Source organism: Phaeoacremonium minimum, assembly GCF_000392275.1.
Source record: "Phaeoacremonium minimum UCRPA7 unplaced genomic scaffold PA7_03_scaffold_454, whole genome shotgun sequence".
NCBI lineage: Eukaryota > Fungi > Ascomycota > Sordariomycetes > Togniniales > Togniniaceae > Phaeoacremonium > Phaeoacremonium minimum.
In genome coordinates, this window is record NW_006921356.1 from 1 (window position 1) to 26,132 (window position 26,132).

The 26,132-nt window shown below is 50.5% G+C and overlaps 7 protein-coding genes across 7 annotated transcripts; 5 read left to right on the plus strand and 2 right to left on the minus strand.

Moving 5' to 3' along the window:
* Positions 1-3,172: 3,172 nt before the first annotated feature.
* Positions 3,173-7,984, plus strand: UCRPA7_6125 (putative 1-phosphatidylinositol-3-phosphate 5-kinase fab1 protein; the record flags this gene model as incomplete). Its single annotated transcript, XM_007918665.1, has 3 exons — positions 3,173-5,582; positions 6,105-7,594; positions 7,646-7,984. 3 exons carry the CDS (start codon positions 3,173-3,175, stop codon positions 7,982-7,984), a joined length of 4,239 nt encoding a protein of 1,412 aa, XP_007916856.1.
* A 488-nt stretch (positions 7,985-8,472) lies between these two features.
* UCRPA7_6126 (putative mitochondrial inheritance component mdm12 protein) lies at positions 8,473-9,798 on the plus strand (the record flags this gene model as incomplete). The annotated part of the gene is made up of 1 exon (XM_007918666.1): positions 8,473-9,798. One exon carries the CDS (start codon positions 8,473-8,475, stop codon positions 9,796-9,798), a length of 1,326 nt encoding a protein of 441 aa, XP_007916857.1.
* Positions 9,799-9,882: 84 nt separating this feature from the next.
* UCRPA7_6127 (putative vacuolar protein sorting-associated protein 28 protein) lies at positions 9,883-10,742 on the minus strand (the record flags this gene model as incomplete). Its single annotated transcript, XM_007918667.1, has 3 exons — positions 9,883-10,272; positions 10,332-10,568; positions 10,731-10,742. 3 exons carry the CDS (start codon positions 10,740-10,742, stop codon positions 9,883-9,885), a joined length of 639 nt encoding a protein of 212 aa, XP_007916858.1.
* A 272-nt stretch (positions 10,743-11,014) lies between these two features.
* UCRPA7_6128 (putative nucleolar complex protein 2 protein) lies at positions 11,015-13,327 on the plus strand (the record flags this gene model as incomplete). Its single annotated transcript, XM_007918668.1, has 1 exon — positions 11,015-13,327. The coding sequence occupies one exon, from the start codon at positions 11,015-11,017 to the stop codon at positions 13,325-13,327; it is 2,313 nt and encodes a 770-aa protein (XP_007916859.1).
* Positions 13,328-13,705: 378 nt separating this feature from the next.
* Positions 13,706-14,200, plus strand: UCRPA7_6129 (putative duf1772 domain containing protein; the record flags this gene model as incomplete). Its single annotated transcript, XM_007918669.1, has 1 exon — positions 13,706-14,200. One exon carries the CDS (start codon positions 13,706-13,708, stop codon positions 14,198-14,200), a length of 495 nt encoding a protein of 164 aa, XP_007916860.1.
* Positions 14,201-14,931: 731 nt separating this feature from the next.
* UCRPA7_6130 (putative heterokaryon incompatibility protein) lies at positions 14,932-15,751 on the plus strand (the record flags this gene model as incomplete). Its single annotated transcript, XM_007918670.1, has 2 exons — positions 14,932-15,624; positions 15,740-15,751. The coding sequence occupies 2 exons, from the start codon at positions 14,932-14,934 to the stop codon at positions 15,749-15,751; spliced, it is 705 nt and encodes a 234-aa protein (XP_007916861.1).
* Positions 15,752-20,448: 4,697 nt separating this feature from the next.
* UCRPA7_6131 (putative salicylaldehyde dehydrogenase protein) lies at positions 20,449-21,165 on the minus strand (the record flags this gene model as incomplete). Its single annotated transcript, XM_007918671.1, has 1 exon — positions 20,449-21,165. The coding sequence occupies one exon, from the start codon at positions 21,163-21,165 to the stop codon at positions 20,449-20,451; it is 717 nt and encodes a 238-aa protein (XP_007916862.1).
* Between the last annotated feature and the right edge of the window lie 4,967 nt (positions 21,166-26,132).

A 26,132-nucleotide genomic window follows, 5' to 3' on the forward strand; every position in this document is an offset into this window, starting at 1 on the left:
CGCGTCCCAAGCTGCCGTTGCCGTTGCGTAGCGTGCAAGTCGACTACGGCAGGGAATAATAGGTTGCATCCAGGTACTTGCCGTCCTCCCATCCCACAGGTACGCAAGATATTCCTGGAAACTGGAATCCCACCTTTGCATGTGGCGCCGCAACAACCCGCCTTCTCCTCCCTTCCTGTACACTGCATTCTCGACTTGGTCGGCGTCGTCGTCATCTTATCCAGTATGCCTGAGGCTCTTGAAGGATGTGACTGACAAGCTAGTACCCTTTCCCAAGCTACAGTCTCAATCTGCTGTAAGTCGTGCCCAACAGTCTTGCGAACTGAACTCCCTTCGCCCATCTCTATCTCGTGTTACAAGGACTAACATCCAGCTCTTCTTCCTTAACAAGACACTCTTCTCTCTCCAATATGCATTCCAGCGTCATCCGACTCTAGGTCGACAGACACCATTTCTTCATACCTAACATGCCCACGCGGTCTCTGGCATCTACTGGAACTCACTCGACAAGTCAACAACAATAACCACAACGTCCTAAAGACGAGGAACGTCGCTGCCTGCCGACATAATGGCGAGTGTTAATGGGGCGCGGTCCGCCCTCTCGCCAACATCGGTATCCTCGCCCGTGGACCGCCGATCTCGCCGTGACTCGACCACTTCCATATCCGTATCGTCGCAAGTGGACAAAGAGCAACTGGCACAAGCCCTAGACAAAATTCACACCTCCGCCAGCCAGTCCGGTATCTTGACGACCTTCAACGACTTTGCCTCACCCCCGGGTGGTGCACCCCCGACCGAGAGCAAAGGGACGGCCGGAGACATCGTGCAGCAAGGACTGAGCGGCTTATACAGCAGATTTAAAGAGGCGGTAGGAGTCGCAGGCAAAGGAGCCACACAGGAAACGGATGACGTAGATATTCCAGATGCGGCATCCAGAAAGAGTGCCAATAGCGGTCATACAGCTTCTAAAGCATCTATCTCATCCCTCGCTCGAGGGGAAAGTGGTGCAACTGCTTCGACTTCAACCTCAGCCCTTTCTGGAGACGCTACGATACCGGCGGCCTCTTCGGCTGGAACACCAACCACGGAGGGTCGGCTACAGTCCTCCAAAGCTCCCTCGATCTCAATAAGCGGGTCTAAGTCGACCTCTTCCAGTACACAGAATCTTCCTCGGATAGCGAAAACGGCTGTCCCGAGCATCGTTGATCCGGCTGTCGTACCTATCACCGTCAGCGCCTTCAGGGATAACGAGTCCATTCGAGGCGTCACACTCCGAACAGATGAAGGTAGAAGTCACAGTAGACGGAGTACTGGAAAGTTACCAGACATTCCACAAAATGCAGTTGCACCAGGCAACTCAGGCATTTACGATGGCTCTTCACGAAGAAACCCATCGACCGGGGACAGGATAGTGATACCAAGTGGGTCAAGGCGTGATGAGAGTATGAGTCTTGATGGAAGCATTGATTTGCCCCTCAGCCCTGGCGACGGCTCGAACTCCGCAACAGGTTCTGGCCAACGCTTGTCGTCGAGAGAGACTCTTCGAAAACCCGCTGTCATTGACAGAATCAGTCAATCAGGCAGCTCTGGTCAGCTGCGATCCCGGTCATCATCGATTGATACCCGGACTGCAGAGCCAAGCCCGATCAACATGTCCGCTCACAGCACTGTCTACCATGAGTCTTTTACACACGACGAGAAGCCGGAACAACTACGCTCAGGTGCGATGAGGATTACCGGTACGACCACGAACGAGGGGGCTCCTGCCATGGTCAATGCTCGACTCGAAGTTATGCGTAAGCAGGTACTAAGCAAGGAGTTTTGGATGGCTGATGAAACATGCAAAGAATGCTTTCTCTGCGGAGACCCTTTTTCTGCATTCCGCAGAAAGCACCACTGCCGAACGTGCGGCTGTATTTTTGATGGTAAATGCACCTCAACTATTCCTGGGCAAAAATTTGGCGTCAGCGGCACCTTGAGGGTCTGCAAAACTTGTCTCAACATCATCAATCGAAGATATGACAGTGGGTCAGATGATTCGGGAGAAGACGACTCGTACTTGCCGGCTATATTTCGGCCCAAGCCGCTGAGGACTACTCAGTTAGCATTAAAATCCAGAGCAGAGGATGAGTTGAGCTTGTCTGAGAGAACAGAGGACGTAGATGACAACAGATCGATCACAACGCCCATGATGGCGATTCCAGCAACTAGGCGGATGGGGGAATCGAATCGGCACTCTGCCGTCTTGGAGATTGATGCTCCGCAACTCAGCCGCCCCAGTTCTTCTCGCTCCTTGAGATCCCTGGCTGGTAGACCACAATCTTCAGGCCACAAGCGCCATCACTCCAAGCATAATTTCCTCGGCAGATTCAAAACAGCACCTGAAGATTCGGCACCATTTCGAAAGTCGGCTGATGAAGAGCTGAGGAAAAAGTCCAAATTGCCTGCCTTCCACGACGACAACATCATTGACCCGGAATTGGCTGCGTACATGTCTGAAGAGTCGAGCGGTGATGAACAAATGAGCATTTTTGCAACAATGGCTAGTAGTGATATCGTACCGTCAAGTCTTGATCCTGAGAAATCGAATTTTGGTCCCTTTCTCAACGCCGGGCGGAAGCACAGATTTCGACAAGGAGAAAAGAGTGTTAGTGGGCTCAGTTTCACAAGTCGCGGCGTAGATGACTTAAACCTGCCTTCCGCCATTAATCATGGACGTTCTTCCCGTCGTCGGAATATGAGCACAACGAGTGCCAGTGGACATCACTTGCGATCTCCTCGTCCAAAATCCGCCGTATTCAAGGGCGCAAACGACAACTTATCACTCTTCGATAACTCCTCTGCCATCGAGGCCACAAGGCTTACAAGAAGTGATTCAATTAGAGATGAGAAGCCGCCCGAGACAGAGCTTAGCGCTCCCAGTCTATCACATGTCAAGAAATTGTTGCGGCAGCTTCTCCAAGAAGCAGGCATTCCAAATACGCCTGCTTGGGAGAAAGCTTTGGTTCCAATCCTAATCCGATGCTCCAATGATCTCGACCCAGATGCTCAGAGGGGAGATGTCATGGATGTCAGACATTACGTCAAGTTGAAAAGGATACCTGGCGGCAAACCTGGTGACACTAGTTACGTCTCTGGAGTAATATTCACAAAAAACCTCGCCTTGAAGAGCATGCCTCGGCGGATTCTCAACCCTCGCATTATCATCGTCTCCTTCCCAATCGAGTACCAGAGACAACAGCAGCAGCATTTCATGAGCTTGCAGCCAGTCATCGAGCAGGAGAAAGAATTTCTTCGTGTTGTTGTGAACAGGATTATAGCACTACGTCCACAGGTACTCTTATGCGAGAAGAGTGTGGCAGGCGTGGCACTACAATATCTGTCTGAAGCTGGCATATCCGTTGTATACAACGTCAAACAAACCGTCATTGAGGCGGTGTCGAGATGTGCGGAGACAGAGATCATCTCATCACTCGACATGTTGGCACTCAAAATCCCTGTTGGCCTAGCGGGGGGCTTTGAAGTCAAGACATACGTCAATAATGACTTCCCAGGCCGCAAGAAGACGTACATCTTCATCTCAGGATGCAATGAAAAGCTAGGATGTACCATCGCACTGCGTGGCGCTACCACAGATCTGCTCTCACACCTGAAGACTATTACCGAGTTCATGGTTTATGTCGTCTACAATCTGAAGTTGGAGTCATGTCTCCTGCGAGACCAATGGATCAATGTTCCGGCGACCATAGACGGTGCTACCACCCCGTCGACACAACCTACCGAGGATTCTGCTAAATCTGTGAATGGCTCGGATCAAGGGGCTACGCCTGCCGCAACGACCGCACCTAGTCAGAACAGTGAGGTCAACAAGGACAGTCAGCCTGCTGATGCACCATCCTCCACGGCAGACGAAAATCAAATACAAGAGCAAGCATCTTTGTCATCCGTCAGCCGCTCTAAAACGCTGGTTTCTCTCCATGAATCTCATTCGAAGGCATCCCATGACACCCAGGTCCCCGAGGATGTGCCGATGCCCACCTTCTATAGCGATATGGTTGCAAAATATGAGACCAAGATTCTCTCGGCTTCGCCGTTTGTCAAGTTCATGCAGCCATATCTCCTGATGAAATCACGAGAGCAGGAGCGACGCTTAGTCTACTTGAAGCGTCTCCGCGATCAAGACATCTTCGAAGACCAGGGCGAAAATGAAAAAGCGAAACCGCAACCTTTCCAGCTCATCAAGCCCGAGATGGTTCATGAAATCGGTCAAAAAGCTCCGCGTCAAATCATGGAAGTTCTACACGCAGTTCACGATGCAGAATACGACAAGGCGCTTTACAACTACCAGACTCAGACGAGGCAGTGGGAGAACTATATCCAGGGGAATCTGGATCTGTTTGACCCCTATTCGCACCAGAACATCGTCGTTCTCTATTCCGTCATTTGCACCGAGACAAAGATCCCATGCACTGAACCTAGTCTGATTGCTATCGGGTTCTATCAAGAGGGACCTACGGATAGTATGGATCCTGATATCACTCTGGGTCAATACATTGAGGATCTATGTGACAGCAGTGAGAATATTTGTCACGCGAATGGATGTGACAGGCAAATGTGTGCGCACCATCGCACGTATGTGCATGACGAAGCTAGGATCACTATCTTTGTCGAAAAGAGCGCGTCTATCCCCATGGCCGTGGATGATACAAAAGCCGAGGAGATATATATGTGGAGTTACTGCAAGGAGTGTAAGAGAGACATGGGCTTCATGGTCATGTCCGACGCTACCTGGAAATATTCCTTTGGTAAATACCTCGAGTTGTCGTTCTGGAGTCGTGGGCTCAAGATGCATCACGAGATGAATTGCCCGCACGACTACCAGAAAGAACATATTCGCTATTTCTGGCATGGAGGAACTTCTGTTCGGCTTCATTATGACCCGATTGATCTTCTTGAGATCATTGTCCCGCGAGCGCGTATCACTTGGAAGGTGGATCACGATCTTCGTCTTAAAAATGAAATCTTCACTAAATCAGAAGACCGTTGGAATCGCTATATGAACTCGGTCAGGGCTAGACTCAAAAGCATTCGCATTGACAGCGTACTCCCAGACAAAGCAGAAGCTTGCAAGTCTGAGGTTGATCGACTCACCAAGAAGGCACAGGAAGATCAAGCAAGCTTAATAAGCAATCTCCAAGGGGCATACATGAACTCCAAATATTATGAAGTTATTCCCTTAAACGCCATTATTCGAGGCATGCTAGAAAAGGTAGCAGATTGGGATTCTGCTTTCACCAAATTTGAAGCCGACTTTCTCTCGGACAAAGATGTCAGACAATTGACAATCATCCAACTAAAGAAGATGTTTACGGACAATGAGTCCAAGGAATCTTTACCGACTACGACTACAGACGGCACATCGATTACATCGACTGACACGGAAGACAAAACTACCCCCCACACCACACAGACATCTGTCTCTGATCCAGATGAAAAGACCGCGTCACAACCATCAGAGAGCGAGGCTAGCTTGGCCCCTGTGCCCATAATCACGACTACAGACGACGCGCTAAGCTCGCCGAGTAAGACGCTTATCTCTGAGCCGTTATCAGAGCGTGTCGAACCACTAGACCTTGCTACACCTTCGTCTCCGACGCTACACAAGTCAGGGCTTGTGCCTCCAGACCCGAATAAGGCACCAAATCCAGACGCACTGATGACACCTTCTCCTCTTCTACTGCCTACTACTCAGGCTACGCCAGTAGCACCGCCGCTAAATACCTCGCTCTCCTTAACAGAGAAAGTTGAACAACTTCGGCGGCAACATCAAGCTATGACAGCAGAACTGGGAAATGTGACGGCTAATCTTGACTCCAACTTGGAACCGCCACGAGCAATTCCTGAGCGAGGGTCTTCTCGTAGGGCTGGCATGAATGTATCGCCACCAATGATACGAGCGATCTCAACACCAGCGGGGACATTGCCGCGGACACATGCAACCTTGGTCAAGCCGCTGTTGGGCAAAGAGTCGAAGATCCCTGAACCTGGTGAACTTCATCGCGTCCCCACAAATGAATCTTCCAAGAGTGATAAGAAGCTTTCAGAACGTTTCGGCCTCGGCGCATTGAAGACCAAGAAAGCTGGCCAGTCGTCTATTCCTCGCTACGTTCATGGAAAGAAGAGAGAGTCGAAAGTTTCGACGCTCGCTCGGCACTTTGAGCAATTGAGTCGAGAGTTCGAGAAAGAAAGATTACGTGATCGAAAGCAGCGAGCTGCAAAAATGCACAACTCTCGAGCGTTCCTTCCTCGATCATCGACTAAAGCCATAGTCGAAGTATACGAAGACGTGGATCAAGCAGTCTTGGAACCTGGTCCGTCGGACGATGATCCAAAGACAGCAGGACCTAACACCACCACTGAAGGTGGTGAGATGCAACCAGCGGATGCTTCTGGTACATTAAAAGATACTGCAACGTCAACGGAGGCTCCGTCTCAAAACGATGATGGCGCTGGAGACGGCGAAACCGATGATCAGAAACACGAAAGCCATGCTGGATCTGACGAAGAAGCGGGTGGGAGTGATGCCGATCAGTCACTGCTCGAAGAAATCCTGCCCGGCGTGCAAGAAATCGCCGATTCCTTAGAGTCGAGCGAAGAGATACCTCTAGAGCTTCCGAAGCATCAGAAGTCCAGCCTCATGAAGATGCTCTCAAACTTCTGGGCAGAACGATCGGCCAGTTGGTGGACTCCACTAGAATACCCCCTCAACGCTACCGATCACATATTCATTGACTCCGATGTCATCGTCCGGGAAGATGAACCAAGCTCTTTAATCGCGTTCGCTCTCAGCTCCGAGGATTACCAAGCTAAACTTGCTGACATCCGTCATCAATGGAAGATGTCAAATCAAAGAGACGTAGAGGATAGTGCTGACGGGGAGACAAAGTCGATTGCCAACTCCGAGTCTGGCGACGGATTGGTCAATGGTGAAGAGCTTGAGAAGAGTCTGCTTCGGACCACCGGCACGCATCTCAAATACCAGTTCGTGGAGGGCTCAGCAAAGATGCTTTGCAAGATCTTTTATGCTGAGCAATTTGATGCTCTTCGGCGGAAGTGTGGTGTGGCTGATCGAATCATCGAATCACTTTCTCGCTGCCTCAAATGGGATTCGAAAGGAGGCAAGACCAAGTCCGTTTTCCTGAAGACTCTAGACGATCGACTTGTCATGAAATCGTTGTCACCAATTGAGACGGCTGCTTTCCTCAGGTTTGCTCCTGCATACTTTAGCATTATGTCCGAGGCCCTATTTCATGATCTTCCCTCTGTGATTGCCAAGATGCTCGGGTTCTTCCAGGTGAGCATCAAGAATCCGGTCACCAATACCGAGATCAAGTTAGATCTGTTGGTCATGGAGAATTTATTCTACGACCGATCTCCAAATAGGATCTTTGATCTGAAGGGCTCGATGCGCAACCGCAAAATCCAGTCAACAGGCGAGCAGAATGAGGTTCTTCTTGACGAGAATATGGTTGAATATATCTACGAATCGCCTCTCTTTGCCCGGGAGCACTCCAAGAAACTTCTAAGAGCATCTGTAAGTTCATATCAACTCCCTGCTTCATATGATAATACTAACTCATTATAGGTCTGGAACGACACCCTATTCCTAGCTCGGCAGAATGTCATGGACTACTCTTTGATGATTGCGGTTGACGAGGCCAAGAAGGAGCTCGTTGTCGGGATCATTGACTGTATCAGAACTTATACCTGGGACAAACGGCTCGAGAGCTGGATCAAAGACCGCGGCTTCGCGGGTGGTGGCCGCAATAGGCCCACTGTGACCAGTCCTAAGGAGTACAAGTCTCGCTTCCGTGAAGCCATGGCGAGATACATATTACAAGCCCCTAATTGCTGGCACCAGTTCGGCGTCCCACAGGGAGCCATTACTCGGGCCCGGTTTGAGGGCGACGTTCGAAATGACTAAAAGTCATCACCAAAGCGCTGCAGTCAACAGATCTTTGAGTCGACTATAAAAGCGCCAGTCTATGGCTTGCATTGGAGGAGTTTTTGAGGGTTCAAATATTCAAGCCAACGGGGTTTCTAGGCATGCACAATTCCGTGGTCAAGGTCCAAGGTCTGCGAAATCGATTAATAGATACCCTAAATTTTAGATGAAATAGCCGTGTTTCAATGTCCTTGTTTTCAGCCTCGTGAGTGTAGACACTGCGTTGTGAAATGCTCATTTTTTGTGTCAGTGTTACAACAAAGGCGGAGAAGAGCCTACAGTACATGCCTTGTGGTCAGGGTTGTGTTAGAGTAGTGGACGCTAGCCGCTAATTCTGGGATCATCTGCGACTATGATCAGCTGCATCCACCCCTAAACTAAGTGCCTGACGGGACTCTTTACAATCGACAAAGCAGCTCGCTGTACTCAAACGTTTCTGTGCCAAATGAGGCCGCCCGATATCCTTCATGTCGATCGATCTCAATTGGGAGACGCTCACGACTGGCCCTGACGGACTGGAGCTGGCACATCGCATTCGTGACTTCATCCACACAAAGTTCCAGTCGGTGCCGCTCCCTCGCTTCATCAAGTCCGTGACGGTGCATGACTTCGAGTTTGGCAGCATCCCGCCACAGCTGGAGCTGAAGGACATTACTGATCCACTGCCCGACTTCTACGAGGAGAACCCTGCCGCTGATGACGAGGATAGTGATGAGGGTTTTGAGGAGGAAGATGTTCCCTATGAGCTGAGAGCCGCGGCTGAGCGCCGCAAGAGGACCGAAGAAGGCAAGACGGCTCTGCCGCCGCACATCACCACCGCCGGGCTCCATCACCCTTATTCGCAAGCGCAGGACCTCGGCAGCCCTTTTCTGGGTGTTTCCACGCCAGGTATTCCCGGAGGCACATCCAATCTCAGCTACTTCCACTCCCACCTCGCTACAGGCCTCTCGGGAACCCAGACGCCGCTGGCCGCGGTCGCTGGAGCTCATTTGGGCAGTGGTTGGCTCGATGCAGGACACGACTCACCACACCATCAGCTCAGGCACCAGAGCATCGATAATCATGCGCCAAGCCATAACCGTCATCCAAGTCAGAGCTCAGTCAACTCAGAGGCGGACATCAACGCTCTCAGTGGAATGACTCCGCTACAGCCTTTACAGCAGGCACTACGAGAAAAGTCGAGCGTCTCTACACTGGCGCCCACCTCGACAGGCGCTTCCTCGAGACCACCGACTCGGGACGCATCTACCTTGGTGGAGTCGGCCATTGACGAGGATGAGGATGGCGACGACGACGATGGCCAAGACAAGGCACATCGCCGGTTCCGCGAACCTCGGATCGAGGATATCCAAGCTGTCTTCAGGATCAAGTATGCAGGCGATGTCAAGTTGCTATTGACTGCAGATATCCTACTTGATTACCCCATGCCCAGCTTCGTCGGGATTCCGCTTCGATTAAGCATCACTGGCTTGACATTTGACGGAATCGGCGTCGCGGCTTACATCCGGAAGCGGGTACACTTCTGTTTCCTCAGCCCCGAAGATGCCCTTGCCGCTGTTGGCGCAGACACTAATGAGGACGGCTTGACTGGCGAGAACTCCCCAGCCAGAGGAGCTGCGAAGTTCGGCGGCTTGTTACAGGAAATCAGAGTAGAGAGTGAGATTGGGCAAAGGGAAGGCACGAAGCAGAGTCTGAAGAATGTAGGCAAAGTCGAGCGCTTCGTCCTGGAACAAGTGAGGAGGATATTCGAAGAGGAATTCGTCTATCCTAGCTTCTGGACATTCTTGGTATAGAGTTGTTTTTTACAGATCATGGAAGTCTTCTTTGGCGTTTATTGTATCATTAACAAAGTCACATGCTAGGCTAAATTACAGATGCTATGAAAGGGTGCTCTTAAATCCTTGGTAAGCCGAGTTGATGTCCAACTCTAACTCTCTCGCCTGTGCTTCGCTCAGCTCTTCTGTCGCCTTCATCTGGTTTAGTGTGATGAGCCATTGCACAATCTTGCCCCTGTTCTCAAAATCCCTATCAGTAACCTTGTTGACTGACTGGATGACATCGGTTAATAACGGATGTAGTTGATCTTTAGCTAGAAGCCCTAGCCTCAGAGCATCCAGAAACGTAATGAAGTCCTGGGTCGCTTCCAAGATCAAAGCTCCGCTGGTGTTCCCTGCTGACGAAGGAGTGGGAGCGCTTCCGGCAGATGCTGTCACTGCTGTCGAGGGCATGCCCACTCGGATGCGCTCTGTAGCTCGAGGGACTTCAAGCTGGAAGATTGTTAGTAGAGTGTACACGGCAAGAAGATGAAGAGTCAACTGCTACGCACGTCCCATTCTGCCTTAAACTCCTCCAAGTCGCCGAATGCTTTGGCGACAGTCTCATCCGCAAGTATGGACTTATATTGCTTCAACGAACGTTCACAAATCTCCGTGTAGTCTGCCTCTGGAATCGCATCTTTTAGGAATGCTTTTTCTAGCTCATCAAGAGTGACTATGATGCTGAATATCTCTGCGAGAGAATCTTGCAGATCACGCTCTGCTCGAGATTCAGCTAGCTTGACTTCCTGCACGAATGTTAGCACTTGGGTCACGCAAACTCGAGTTGGAGTTCAATTATACCTCATCCAAATTGATTGTCGCAGATAGGGAAGTGTTTGGGATGTAACTGTGAGGCGTTGGCGCATAAGCTTGCCGTGGTAACATGGTGATGCCTTCACTATCTATACTGTAGTGAGCATCCCAGTGTGTGATGCATGCGCTGAGAGAGCCTACATGCACTGAGTTGAATGCCCCGCCAACTCCCCGCTAACAGTGACGCGCAATGCGGCAGATCCCAGCCACACCGCCTTCCACTCCACTATGAAAGGCCTAGCGCCAAGAACGATAAGCTTCTTCGATAAGAAAAATTTAGGAAAATTCCTTGGAGGTGGAATCTGCATCTTTCAATTGCGGGCACATTGGTAACTCTGCACATTGTCCCCGAGGTTCGGGATCGCAATTGAAGCTCAGAATGGCCACCTCAAAGAAGAACCTCAAGGCGACCAAGAAGTTCGAGAAGAAGCACCTGAAGGGCGTCCTCGAAAAACGAAAGGCTGGCGCAAAGATCAAGCAGCGCCAGCAGATCAAGGAGAAAAAGCAAGCGAAGCGGTCCAAAGATGACGAGTTCTACAAGGGCGTTAAGCCGGCGAATGGCGCACCCAGCAGCAGCAAGAAGCCCGGCGCCAAGGTCAGCGACATGAGCGTCGATGACTTTTTTAAGGGCGGGTTCGAGATCATCGACAAGGGCAAGTCGGCGAAGAAGGACGCCAGCGGAAAGCTAGGCAAGAGAAAGCGTGATGCGCCAGCGACCGATGATGCCTCTTCCGACGAATCGAGCGATGCAGAATTGGCCCTTGATACCCCTGCTCGGGCAGACGATAGTGAAGAGGACTCCGCAGATGAGGATGTCGGCATGAGCAAGAGCGCGATGGATGCCTTGGCCAAAGACGACCCCGAGTTCTACGAGTTCCTCAAGGAGAACGATCCCGAAGCATTAGACTTTGACGAGAATCAGGATTTGAAGGAGATCGACGAGCTTAGCGCAAGTGAGGATGAGCAGCCCAAGAAGAAGCGCAAGAAGAGCAAGAAGGCTGCGGAAGAAGAGGAGGATTCAGATGATGAGTTCACACAGAGCAACGAGTTGACGAAAGATATGGTTGCCAAGTGGAAGGCATCCATGACCGAGAAGCACTCACTCCGTGCCGCAAGGCAAGTTGTGCTCGCATTCAGATCTGCGGCTCACTTAAACGAGGCGGATGAGGAGAATAATCAGCGATACACCATATCGAATCCCGAGGCTTTCCACGACATTTTGGTTGTTGCATTGAAGCACATACCCGAGGTTTTGCAACACCATGTCCCTGTCAAGGAGTCGGCTGCCGGGAAGGTCTATGTGCCGACCGATTCGAAAAAGTTCAAGACATTATCTATTCTTATCCGGAGTTATACGGCTTCCATTCTTCACCTTCTAAGCACCCTGTCGGACGATGCCACCCTCAAACTTACTATTTCCGCGCTCACGCCTCTTCTTCCATACATGCTCTCATTCCGAAAGGTCCTCAAGAATCTCATCAAGACCGTAGTGCATTTTTGGTCTCAATCCTCTAGCAGTGAAGCGACACGAATTACAGCTTTCCTAGTTCTTCGGCGGCTAGTGGTCATTGGTGACAAGGGTGTACGAGAAGCTGTACTCAAAGTCACCTATCAAGGTCTGATTCAAGGCAGCCGATCGACGAATGCAAACACAATTCAGGGCATCAACCTGATGAAGAACTCAGCAGCAGAGCTGTGGGGCATTGACCAGGGGATTGGGTACACGACTGCATTCACCTTCATTCGACAACTGGCCATTCATCTCCGCAACAGTATCGCGCACAACCAAAATGACTCGTACAGGGCAGTCTACAATTGGCAATACGTCCACTCTCTCGACTTTTGGTCATGTGTGCTGTCAGAGCATTGCAGTCCCCTGAAGGAGGCAGAAGCTGGGAAGGAAAGCCAGCTGAAGCTCCTCATCTACCCTCTTGTTCAGGTCACTCTTGGCGCTATGCGATTGATACCCACCTCCGTATACTTCCCCTTACGATTCCAACTCACTCGATCTCTACTTCGTCTTTCTCGCGCCACAGGCACCTATATTCCCCTAGCATCTGCTCTGCTGGAGGTGCTGAACTCTGCCGAGATGAAGAAGCCGCCGAAAGCTACTACTCTTAAGGCGCTCGACTTTAATGTTGCTTATAGAGCACCCAAATCATACCTTCGGACTCGCGTCTACCAGGATGGTGTCGGCGACCAGATAGTGGAGCTACTTTCCGAGTACTTTGTCCTCTGGTCAACGAACATTGCTTTCCCTGAGTTCTCTTTGCCTGTCATCATCATGTTGAAGCGATGGCTGAAGGAGGTGCGAGGCAACAAGGGCGGTGGTAACAAGAACGGGAAGCTAGCCTCGAATGTTATGCTGTTGGTGCAGAAACTCGAGGCGAACGGGAAGTTCATCGAGGAGAAGAGGGCTAGAGTAGACTTTGCTCCAAAGAACAGGACACAGGTTGATGCATTCTTGAAGGACTTCGACTGGGAGAAAACACCTGTCGGAGCTTTTGTAGTTGTTCAACGAAAGATCCGTACGGAGAAGCAGAAAATGTTGGACGAGGCTAGGAAAGAAGACGAGCGAAAGCGGAAGGAGGATGAGAAACAGGAGTTGAATGGGGAGATTGAAGATGGTAGTGTATCTGGAGACAACGACGCTGAAGACCTGGAAGAGAGTGAGATGGAATTTGAGGAGTGAAGAGTCTAGCATTTTAGCTCATGTCTCACTTGTATATAACTCTTTAGTCTCACATCAGTCAGACTGCACGGTTTCCGCTTTACCAAATATCGAATGGCCACATGATGCCGTCCAATGAAATCAATTCTTCGAATGTTCAATTGACTTGCAGCTCTGTTGTGCTCTGCATTGTGGAGTGCCCAGGTTTTATTACCAGAATGTGTTATAGGCAAATTTGTCCCACCTCAAAATCATACCCCGCGATATCAGAACGTCAACCTCCTTCAACAAAACAACACCAACCCCGCGCGTACAAGACAGCAATCATCATACTGCTTGGTTACGTCCGTAAAACTATCACTTTCCATTCGAGCATCTAGAGCGGCACAGAGTCTCAAGATGCCTAGCGAAAGCGCGACCGTTCGCGCCGCGCAGACGGCGTCCATCTTGGTCTCAACGTTAGCCGGTGGTGCCAACCTTGCTCTATCATTCTTCGTCATCCCGCGCCTTCTTGAGTCACCCACTCCGCTGATGCTTCGTCAGTGGGCCAACAGCTTCAATGTCACGAAGAAGGTATTTCCCGTTCTGGGACATCTGGCGGGACTGAACTTCTTCTACCTGGCCTACAAGACAAAATCGCGCCTGTTCCTGACGGCTGGCTTGCTGTGCGCAAGCAATACACCCTACACCCTGGCCGTGCTGATGCCGACGAACCGCAAGCTGTTTGCTAAGGTCGATGAAATGAGAAGCATGGGCGCTACTGATGAGGTGGTGGAAATCGGTGCGAGAGAGGAGACGGCCAAATATCTCGTTGATCACTGGGGCATCCTTAACCTTCCAAGAGGGTTGTTACTTGCGGCAGCCGGTGCAGTTGGGCTCTATGCTTCGCTATGAGCTGATATCCTGTGGCTGATGTGCAAGACTTGTTTATTATGTTTCTTTGGTGTTTACTAAGCCATGAGGTTTCGGTTCTCATTTGGTCATGGCGGTCTCATAGGAAGGAGGAGGATTCGACGATGGGCTCTCAGGTTGGGCCATAATGCAATCGCAATCAGCACATACGGCACTCTACATTTATTGTCATGGTCTTTTAAAGTCCAACACGGGTGTCTACCATTTTTGAGGCTCATATCGTTTCACGGAGTTTGCGACATCCCCTTGATTCAGCCGTCACAATAGAAAGTGCCCCATTACTACCTCATGAGCTTATTTCCCTAGGTAGTCTAGCATTCTCCGATCCACAAACCGTTAGCACACTTAGTATCAATGCTGGACAGGATCATGATACCCGTGCACGGACCATACAGCTGTCACCCAAGACCTAGACCTAAGCTGAAAATGTGAAGAGTCGGCATCCGAGAGGGGTAATTACGCCTCTCAGGGATTTCGTGGCGGTCTTGATATCGTGTCATGTCGGCCTTCGAGTTTCCTTCAGCCTCAATCGTCCGTGTATGAGAAAAGAGTCCATCAATATGAAGCTATCGCGACATGTGCTGAGCGGTAGTGGTATGTTGTGCTAAACTCTTGGCTGGAACCGCTGGTTTGAAGCAGGCAGACCACGCTCAATTAGCGAACGGAGGGCTTGGCGAACGTGTCAGAGCGAGCGCCACAAAGCCTCAAGCCAGATGGCGCCGGCGTCGACTTACATCTACACGGCACTGCCGGCGCAGTCAATTCGCATCTTGGAGCTGCTGCCCGGGGATCCGGCCAATACTGCGCCGCTAGAATGCCGGATCGTCATCCAGCATGTCGCAGCAGATCACCACCAGCCCTACGAGGCGCTGTCTTATGTGTGGGGCGATCCAACCCCGACCGACCGCATCCGATGTTACGACGGGGCAACCGGCGGCGGCTCCGTAGACGGCTTTCTTGGCATCGGAGCCAATCTGGCCAAAGCTCTCACCGCATTCCGGCTCACCGGCAGCCCCCGTCGCATATGGGTAGATGCTCTCAGTATCAATCAAAACGATGTCATAGAGCGCCAAGCTCAGGTGCGATTAATGGGCGATGTGTTCCGCAATGCGCAGATGGTGCTGGCATGGTTGGGTACCTTCAAAGATCCGTACACCGGAGAGTTAACGGCTCGCTTAGCAATCGACTATCTGAGGGTTTTCAATAAGAACCCGCAAGAAGAGCTGCAAAATGCCCAGCAACATCTCCACATCAATGGCAAAGCCGAATATGACAAGGCAAGCCCCAGCTACAGATCCTGGCTTGCAGTTAAAGAGCTCTTTGACCTTGACTACTTCCATCGTGCCTGGATCATCCAGGAAGTGGGTTTGGGCCGTCAGGCTCGCCTCTTCTGGGGTCATAAGAACGTATGGCTGGACTGGTCTGAGGTAGCTGACTTTGCGAGATTCATGGATGACAACGGTGCTGCGTTGGTTAACTATTTTCAGCTAAAATCGTGGGTTTGTAATCACATCAACCTAGTATGGGAGATGAATTCGGACGGCAAACCGCGCTTCAACTTTGTTGAAGTGCTTCACTGGGCGCGCGTCCACCAGAGCACTGATCCCCGGGATTATATCTACGCTTTACTCTCACATCCCAGTGCAACAGTCGATGGTACACTCTTAGTCCAGCCTGACTACAGAATATCTACAGCGCAAGCGTATACCGATTTGGCTCTCAACGTTATTGAAAGGACTAAGAGCCTTCATATCTTGTCGTTCGTCGATCATGGTGAAGAATTGGACTCCACCAATTTACCAACTTGGGTACCAGACTGGCATGCGCCAAATCTTGTTGCGCCTTTACGCTCACCTACAAACGCTGCAGCTGAAGCAGACCATAATATAGTGGTCAAACAATCCAACGACAGTATGATGCTGGAGTGCAACGGGTTCTCCATTGACACTGTTCAGGCAATGTCCGGAATGTTTGACCCCAGCGAGCTCACAGTAACTACCATCGAGAGAGAGTTGAGGAAGCAAATGCCATTCCTGATAGACCATATTTTCATTAAAATCTCAGTAAACCCAGAAATTCCGCTCAATTCGCCAATACTTCTTATCGCAGCCTTGTCGTTCCTGCTGCCTGGAGGCTTCTGGAATGGTGAAAAGGCAGTTGAGGTCGACATCATTAGACAGACTCAGAACGGACTGTCGGCATATATCCTCGAGTTTGAAAAGATCAAACCAAACGACTACACCCCGGGATTCTTTTCCAGTCTTTCAGAAGAAGAACAGGCCCTCATCCGAGAGATGGCATCGCAAGGCTCGGCTTCTCAATACATACAAGATATTACATGGACTTGCATGTGCCGAAAGGTGTTTCGAACTGCCAACGGTCACATTGGACTTGGCCCACGAATCATGCGCGAAGGTGACCTTTGCGTCGTACTCGAGGGCGCAATATACCCAATGATCCTGCGCAAACGAGGTGACAGTTTTCACCTAGTTGGCCCAGCGCTGCTGTATGGTTTCATGGATGGTGAAGCCCGACGCTTGTGCTCGCAGGGCAAATTACACAAGCAATCATTCCATATCATATGATATGAGTGCAGATATGCGATTTTCTCCCTTTCCCCGACATCAACAAATCGCTAAACACCATGAATCGAAGACGGGGGTTTGGAAAACGGCAGCTACGGTGCTTGATGTGAGAACTATTTGTGACATCCGAGACGGATTTGAGAACGGCTTGCTTGTCAAATCCGTCGCGATACTGTGCTTTGCGATCATGCTTTTGGAAATCTCGAGTGGAAAAGACCATACCAACACTCATGTTGCCCATGTTATAGGTTCGCGTTGTCGAAATAGGACGTGCCAAGGTATGCCGAGGCGTATAGATGCCAACCGGAGTTGATGGGCCGTATTACTAAGGAGCTGAAACCTACAGAGTGCTGATTAACGGTAATCAGGAAGACTAGAGGTTTTAGTATAGCACAAATATTTGGATCCTACAGCAAACCTGGGAATCTAGACCGTGTATTGATTTGATATTAGCAGTCTCGTTGGCAGAGTTGGCTTGACATGTATGACTTGGCGGAATACGAAACCATCGCTCAATAAACGTAAAAAAGTTTCAGATCATGAATACTTTCATCACAGAATTATCTGTATTCAAGTATTTGTGCTCTTAGGTGGAAGTCAATACTATCTTTGGGGTGTATAATCAGACTAAACCCAGCTTGCAGGTGTGCTGGTGGGGAAATGTCCAATATCGTGGACATAAAAGAAAGAGGGAGATACCAATCTAATCTCGCCCATTCACGGGTAGAATATTCACCATCAATGGTTTCTTCTCGTATAAAAGAAATACTCTTTGCTGGTTCCACTTCGCGCTCTCTGACCTTAACGCGAGGTCAAAGTTCCAGACGAGTCGAGCCAGTATAATACGCATTTCCATATATGCAAGGCTTCTTCCAATGCAAGCCCTGGGACCAAAACTAAATGGTTGAAATACATCTTTGTTGTCGTCCGCGAACGTGTTATCTCCCTCCAGCCAGCGCTCAGGGATGAAAGCCCATGGGTGCTTGAAGTTGGTTCGCGAATGGTATGCTGCCCAGTGCGGAACTTGCAAGTTTGTACCAGCTGGGACAAAACGATCCATGACAACAGCGCCGTCTTTGGGAACGCGACGATTCACGCCGGCAGGCAGCGGTGGATGAATGCGTAAGCTCTCATTGATGACAGCAAGTAGGTACAGGAGTTTCGAGATTGTGGCGAAAGTGATCTCATTTTCAGAAGAGAATGTGCTTCGGACTTCCGCTTTGAGTCGCTCCATAGTCGCAGGATTTTTGAGGAGGTAAAAGACTGCAACAGCCAACAGAGTTGCCGAAGTCTCCGAGCCAGCCATCACAAGAATTTGTGAATCGGCATAAAGCTCACTTAGAGAAATGCCAGAAGCCTTGCCCACATGGCTGAGAATATGGGTCATAAAGTCTGGTCGACCGGTGAGGCGGGACCTGCGCTTGTCGACCTTAGACTTCGTGGATCGCACATGGTGCAATGCTTGGTCTTTGATCCGCCGTGGAACCATTGCCTCGATTATCTTACCCCAGAAGCCTAAAGTATCAATAATTTGCCCGTACATCATCATGTTGAGCCTCGAAAAGATGAACGATATCCATGGGTGCATCTGCGAATTTTCAAGACAGCCGAAAGGCTCACCGAAAGTCAAGTCCCCAATGATATCAAAAGTCGTATAATTGAACCAAGCCCACATGTCTACTGCTTGACTAGTACGTTCTCGAAGGCGCAGCATGAGAAGATCAACATGTTTCGTAATGAGGGCTTCTTGTTGCGACAGAGATTTGTCTGAGAATGCTGGTGATATGACACGGCGGTGCCTAAGGTGGCTATCGAAATCTTCGAGCCATAGAAGTCCAAGAGCGCCGAAGAATTCCTTCTCTCTGATGCCGTAGATAGGATTGGGTGGCATTGGCTTCAGACCTTGCCTATTCCCATAGATATCTTTCCAAGCGCCAGCAGTAATATAACTCAATTCTCCAGGGGCAATACGAACGACCGCCCCGTATTTTTCGTGGAGTTCAAGCACGGCGTCATGAATCGTGCCCTTCATTTGTTGGACAACCTTGGGAACATCTGACGCTCCCCAAAGGAGGGGACCGGGATAAGAAGAGAGTGGATGGAAGAAGGCATTATATATTAAACGGACAATGATCATGACGAGAATCTTTTTACTCAAGTCAGCATTCGACAAAATCGGAGTCGGCAGAATAGCAGGATCAATTTAAGAACTTTGAGAACTCATGAGATTTTACGAACTTACCCAAAGACAAGTGGCAGCCACTAGATTGATGATAGCCATGGTTGACTTAGGACACAATATAGAGAAATCTCACGAGTACAGGGACAGGTCGGCGCGATAGGCGAGGTTGTTGGGAGAAAACTCTCTGTGGATTTGAAATGGTTGTTTTCAAATATGGGAAGAACATCTTTCGATTTTCGTGCGGAGAGACGAAGCAAGACGATGCCATAAAAGGTAAGTATGAATGCAGCGTGCTGCGTCTGGACAATTGAACCTCTATCCCTATACGTCGAGATCTGCTCCGCTCGCATACTTGATATCAAATACAAAAACACCTGCATCTCAATGAGGCTAGACACATGGAACCCAAGAAACCTTTCATTCGTCCTAGATATGATAATTCATAGCCAACCAGACGATAGAGATTGTCACTTTGACACCGACAAGAAGATTGCCTTTCGGTTGAATTTGAGTTGGCTACCAAGCCATATCAACGGAAATCATTTCGCGCCCTGGTTTGAGGTCTACCTGCCGCATTGCAATCCCAAGACATAGTCATGAACAAGCCATCTGCCATTACAAAGCATATTCAGCAACAAAAACCCCTCACACAGGTTGGCTATGGATTAGCTTCGAATGATCTCCCTAGAGTGAGTGTGATGAGGCGTCTCATGGTGCATTTACGATCTCATTAGCTCAATGCTGTGTTCCATGAAATTATGCAATTCTGCACATACAATCTTGAAACTAGACCAGGCGCCATGCCCCAACAGAACACTACATCTCGTTCCAGGAACTTCTAGATACTATCGTCTATCATGTTGAAACTCCGAGATGTTGGGACGGTCATATTCGTTCTCTAGTGCTGTACCATCAACATCAAGGAAATTGATTCGTAACCGTTGTAAACGAAGCGATATCTCTTTGCTGTGGCTTGAAGACCAAGACTGTCATATTGCAGAGCCTGGATACAAAGCAGGATATGTTCATGGGCAGGAATGTAAGTTCTCCAATGAGAGAGACTTGAGCGGCTGAATATTTAGTTGCGTTCCGAGAAGTTGGTCGGACGAATCACGATTAACTTGTGGTTGGACAACATCTCTCGCACGAATCTCGCGATTGGATCATGATGCAAGTAACCTAGCTTGGAGAGGAGGTGGGCAGGAGACCCAGATCTTTGGCCAGTGCGTTGATAACCATGGGCTGAATACGTTTCGAGTATTGGTTGGTAGAATCGACCACCACCATAGATCTGCGGGTGCTTACATGAGATACAAGAGATTATGTGAAGTCCCTCATACAAAATCGTTACCCCTCGCTACTTCCAAGATATTGCTCGGTCAAAACCGAACCACTACACAGAGCCTACTCATGGCTAACCGCTGCATGACAGATTGATCTTCTCAGATGATGCCTCTCTTCACTTAAAACTTGAACGTGACATTCTTCGTGCGCACCCATTCGTCCAATCCGATCGAATTGAACCTTCCGTACCCGCTAGCTTTTGCGCCACCATGAGGAAGGGCACTTTCGTCATGCACCGACATGCTGTTGATATGAACGGCGCCCGTCTCAATACCCTTCGCAAGGCGGAGCGCTCGTCGTAGGTCCTCAGTGAAAACTGCTGACGTTAAGCCATACTCGGTATCGTTCGCAATGCGCAACGCCTCCTCCTCTGTCTCGACCTCTAATAGCGACACACTTGGTCCAAAGGACTCTGTTTTGTAGATTTCCATCTCCGTGGTCACTCCTTTGACTACAATTGGCCGCATGCGGTTTGAGCTAGCTTCCTCGGTGTCAATATCGCCATTCAGCAGAGTTGCACCCTTGCTGACTGCGTCCTTGAGCAGCTTCTTATTCTTCTCGACGGCTGGACTGTGGATGAGCACAGGAGCCTCGCCGCTTGAGGAGAAAAACTTCTGAATTGAGCCGAGGAATTTTCGCTCGAATGCCTCCGCAACGTTTTTGTGGACAATGATGCGCTCAGTGCTCATGCAGATCTGGCCAGCGTTGAGAAAAGCTCCGAGCGCACACTCGTCCGCTGCGATGTCCAGATCTGCATCCTCCCACACAATTGCAGGTGCTTTACCGCCCAGTTCGAGAAGTATCGGCTTCAAGTGTTCGCCCGCAAGCTTGCCCATGATTCGCCCAACAGCAGTACTGCCAGTGAAATTGATCTTCTTTATATGTGGATTTGCCACTAACTTGGCTGTTATAGATGCAGCATTGGAGGGTTCATGGATGATGAAGTTGAGGACTCCCTTGGGAAGGCCAGCTTCGTGGAAGATGGAGCAAATCGCCCATACTGTCCGTGGGCAAAGCTCCGAGCCTTTGAGTAAGGCGGTATTGCCTGCGGCGATAGGAAATACCACCGATCTCACACCCAGAATGTACGGTGCATTCCTTTGGAGCGTAAGTCGCAAGGCATCTGTCCTGTGGGTGAAATTGTACTTACCAGGGGGCAATCGCTAGGATCACTCCAAAAGGTTCCTTCAATACCAATGCGCCGACGCCAGGATCTTGCGTCGTTGGTATCGTCCCCTCAAGGCCAGAGATGCGACCAGCAACATCAATGATAAAGTCCTTCGCGACATCGAGATTGAAGTCTGCCCAGCCGCGTGGGACACCGGTCTCCTCGATCATGTAACCAGCGAGCTCATCTCGCCTCCTCTCAAGCACTTCGGCTGCTTTGAGAAGTATATCGCGGCGTTTCCGTGGTACAAGGTCCCTCCATGCTGGAAATGCCTTTGCGGCCGCCTCGACCGCTGCCAGGGCGTCCGCATCGGAGGCGCTGCTGCATTTGTGGATGGCCTTCCCCGTTGCGGGATTGACAATTTCGAATGTCTTCTCGGTCACAATCTCCTCGCCGCCTATGAAGAAAGGCACGGTATGTGTATCGCTCGCTCCCATGATCGAAATTCTTTGAGACAGCGATGTCTTTGTGGTTGGGTAAAGTCTTGTCTACGTTCGCACGTCTCAAAGGTTTCTCGCTCCACAACTCCTTACTTTTGCCGCGTAATTGAACTTAGACGTAACCCAGAATCCACAGACTCCAGGCACTAAACAAGCGTTTATATATAATTGATCTACAGCTCCACCACTTTGAGCATTACATCAAGACTACCGGGAGCTCGTCACACCCCGCATCTCGGTAAGTGGGCATGGGTGTCGGCGGGGATATTTCGCAGCAGAAATAGCGTCGATATGCTCAGTCTGCACGTATAACGGCTCCAAGCTATCTTTTTAGGATCCTTGGCGCAAGCCGGCAAGCCTCTACGGATATAACAAGCCTGTATGCAGTGTTCCCATTGCAGTCAAGACTCTGCATTACATTGTGTCCTTGTTTCAATGAAGATGCATGTCTTGAAAAAATACTGTAGCGAATGTCTCAGTCCTCTGGTTTATTGGCAATGCACGTGGGATCTAAGAGTGTTGTTCCAGGAGGTGGGGATGTCTCCCGGCAGTTGTTGCGGGGCAGTCAAGCCTGGTAGCTAATAGTATTGGTGAATCTTTGATCCAGAATCCACACAATTGTTCTTAGAATGGAAATATTTGTGTCTCGGATTCTGCTGTAGCTCTGAGGGCTTGAATCTTTCCGAACAAACATGCAACTACCTCGTCCAAAAGATTTGCACAGCCTGAAACGTCTAATAGCCGCATATCACAGAGTTGCACTTGTAACTGGAACAAATGGTGTCCCTAAACCGCCTCCTATTGCAGGTGTATAGACACTGAGAGACTGTTTGTCAACAGCAACAAAATTTGATACTTCTTATGAATCAATACTAGGTAGAGAGCGATGAGAGTTCCCAGAGACTAGCTTAGCTAGGCAATGTAGAGCAGCGTTGTGACCCGTCACCTCCTGAGGTCTTCCTTAGGTGGGGCCGGAGGCACTAAAATCTGATCCGTGTCGGCAAGGAGGCCGGCCGGAAGTTGTGAGTAAAGCTCGCAACGGACATTTCGACAAGCCATCAACCTTCTGCATAACTCCAATATTCTCATCGCTCCGGGTGTCTAATGTCGTCACGACAACCCAATGCACGCGCAAGTGTTCGGTCACCAACAGTTTCATGCGATGAGCTGCCAGCCTATGCCAGTACAGCCATCTGTCCTCTGCGGTCCGATGCGCCGACAAATCAACGCTCGAAAGCGGAAGGTGAAGCTGATCTCGCTGATACTTCGGTCCCGGGAGTACCGGCCGTCATGTCACTTTCCACACCGATGTGATCAGTACAGCCATCGGTGACCTGGGCGCTACCAACATGTTGTTCCATACGAATGTGTTACGCCGCACAGGGGTGCTCTCACAATCATCCGGAATGTGGCACAGCGTCGGAAATATATAGTGCTGCTCAGCCTAAACACGTAATTTCCTGGAAGACATGCCGGCTCCTTCACGCGCGCCTCGTGGCTTTTCCGCTGGCGAGAGACTGATATGCGACCATGGAAAGCCCATGTCAACCTCCCCAATACGGGACCGTACCGGCAGGTAGGCTTCTATAGCCCGCGCTGAAGCTCATCTCCCTTCGCCCCTGCAGCGGGACTCTTGCGCATGACAAGATGCTCCTTCAAGGGCTGAACCACAGATTCGGGCTTTCCGGGGACCTACCACGTGTGTCGACTAGGCAGTCTCCCCGTACTCACCACGCAAGTCGGCGGCACGCTAGGCTGATTCACGGTCTACCGCCGGGATTTGGGCCTTCAAATGTGCATTCTGGATTTACGAAGGGCTGAGGGACTGATGTAGACGACACATGGATGATGTTAACACGACCATCTAAGACGTGAGATTAGCACTGTGTTTTGGCCAAGGAACCCCATCCCAAGGAGGATGTACTTTGACTTGTCGCGTCTTCAGGCTTGTCGATGGAGATCTCATTCTTTGGAAGCGGCGGCTGCGCGTATGACACGGGACATGGTGGAGGAGCAGCCGGACGCAAAGGCCCTCTGATGAGGCGAGACCCTGAGCTGTCCGCATCCGGCATGGCTAAGCGCCCCACTCAGAGGCGAAATGGAATGGCTGGGAATCGGAGAGGACAGACGAGGTTCAATGCACCTTCAATTGAAGAGACTTATGTTAATAAGAGATGTTTGCCTTTGTCAGCCTCCCGGCTTCGATGTAATGAGCCACGTGCAAGAGGAGCTCCTCACTTGAACGATGAGTTGCTCGAAAAGGAAGGAGGCCGTCAGGGTCCTCGCAGCTTTGTTTTGTTCTGCTAGAGAGGGCGGGGGAAAGTGCGGCCAACACGCCGACGGCAAGCGGCGGCCAAGCGTGGAAGGCACGTGATGGGGACGTTCCTTCCATTTCGAGCGACTGATAGGCTGGACCCCGCCGCTAAGAATGGCGCGATTAAATTTTTTGCTTCTTGCGCATAGCGCTCCTAACAAACACTCTCTCTGAGCCATGACCACTCAGTCAATCACTCACCCCGCCTCCGCATTTCGGACTTTGCTTCTGTTCTCAACCCTCCTCAAGACCAGTCGCGACACCGGCCCGCCAGCAAAGCGTCTATTATCGGTTTTTGCTTGTCACTCTTTTTCCGTTGCGGTAACGGCGAAGCAATTCGCTGCCATCCATACATTTAATTCTTTTTACAAATCCGGGCGTGCATGGATGGTTCCGCAATGCACGGAGCCGGAGGAGCGGCTTCGCTAAGCCCGACCTCCCCCGTGAGCGTTCGGAGTCATCATGCCGGCCTCAACGGTGGTCCGAAGAGAAAACGCAGCGCTGGAGGCATCGGAGGCATGGAAAGCAGCCCGGGAAGCATCATGGGTGACGATGACTTGGATCATTCAGAGAAGAAGAGACAGCCTGGAGTGAAGAGGGCCTGTAATGAGTGTCGCCAGCAGAAAGTGAGTCACCACAAAGTGGTTGTCAGCATTCAGTGTTTATACCATCACCGCAACCACAAAGCCCACCTGCAAACTGTGCGCAATTGATACTGATGACTGCTTCTTTTAAACGTAGTTGCGCTGCGATGTCGTACAAGACCCCTTCCAGAGCTGCTCCAGATGTAACCGCCTCAAGCTGGAGTGCAAGATTGAGTCAAACTTCAAGCGCATCGGCAAGCGCTCCAAACACGCCGAAATGGAAAAAGAAATTGAGAAGTTGCGCCGGAGTGTACAGCGGGCGCGGGCCCAAGGCTTTGTTGCTGAGGCCGAAGAGGAAGACCCATTGCAGTCGCAATTGCAATCTCCCGTCGTCAACAGCGTCTACAGCCATACCCGCAACCCCTCATTGATGGGATCTGACGAGGCTGTGTCATCCCTTCTGCATCTCAAGCGGGGCGGCTCCTACAGCATGCCCCGCATTTGTCGTGAGCTCGAGGATGTTCGTTTGACTGAAGATGCTGAGTCGCAGTTGTTCAATGAGTTCTTCGCCTATTATCATCAATTCCTTCCCTTCCTCAACCCCTCTCAAACCCCTGACCAATACTATCAGCAAAACTCCTTGCTGTACTGGAGCATAGTGTCAGTTGCCGCTCGTCGCTATGCTCCTGACCCAACACTACTCAATACGCTGGGTGGGCCGCTTACACGGCTACTCTGGCAAACAATCGGCGATGTTCCCAGCAGTCACTTCGTTGTCAAGGCACTATGTCTGCTATGTACATGGCCCCTCCCTACAAGCACCTCAACGGCTGATCCTACCCATATTCTCTGCGGAGTCATGATGAAGACCGCTACTGGCATTGGTCTGCATCGGCCGAACCATATCAATGATTTCTCCCGCATACCTCTCGATCTGAACAAGGAACAGCTTCATGACCGTGTGACGACATGGGCTGTCTGTAACATCGTGGCCCAGACAATCGGCACTGGTTATGGACAGCCAGCTTCGACACTATATGATTGGACCTTGGCAATTCGTCCTGGCGAGTCTGGACCGTTTCAACTATCGCCCGACTTGGAGGCCAGGCTCCAGATAGAGCGGTTCTGTGACAAGGTCTCTAAGGAGATGTACAGTAATGCCAGCGACCCCAGAGGCGTCGCAGGTGACGAGCATCGAGCGATGTTGATGCGAGTGTACAGACGCGAGTATGGTGAGCTTACAGGAGCTATCCTATCTCGCAACCTGTCTCATGTCGTCAATCTTCACCTCAGGGCT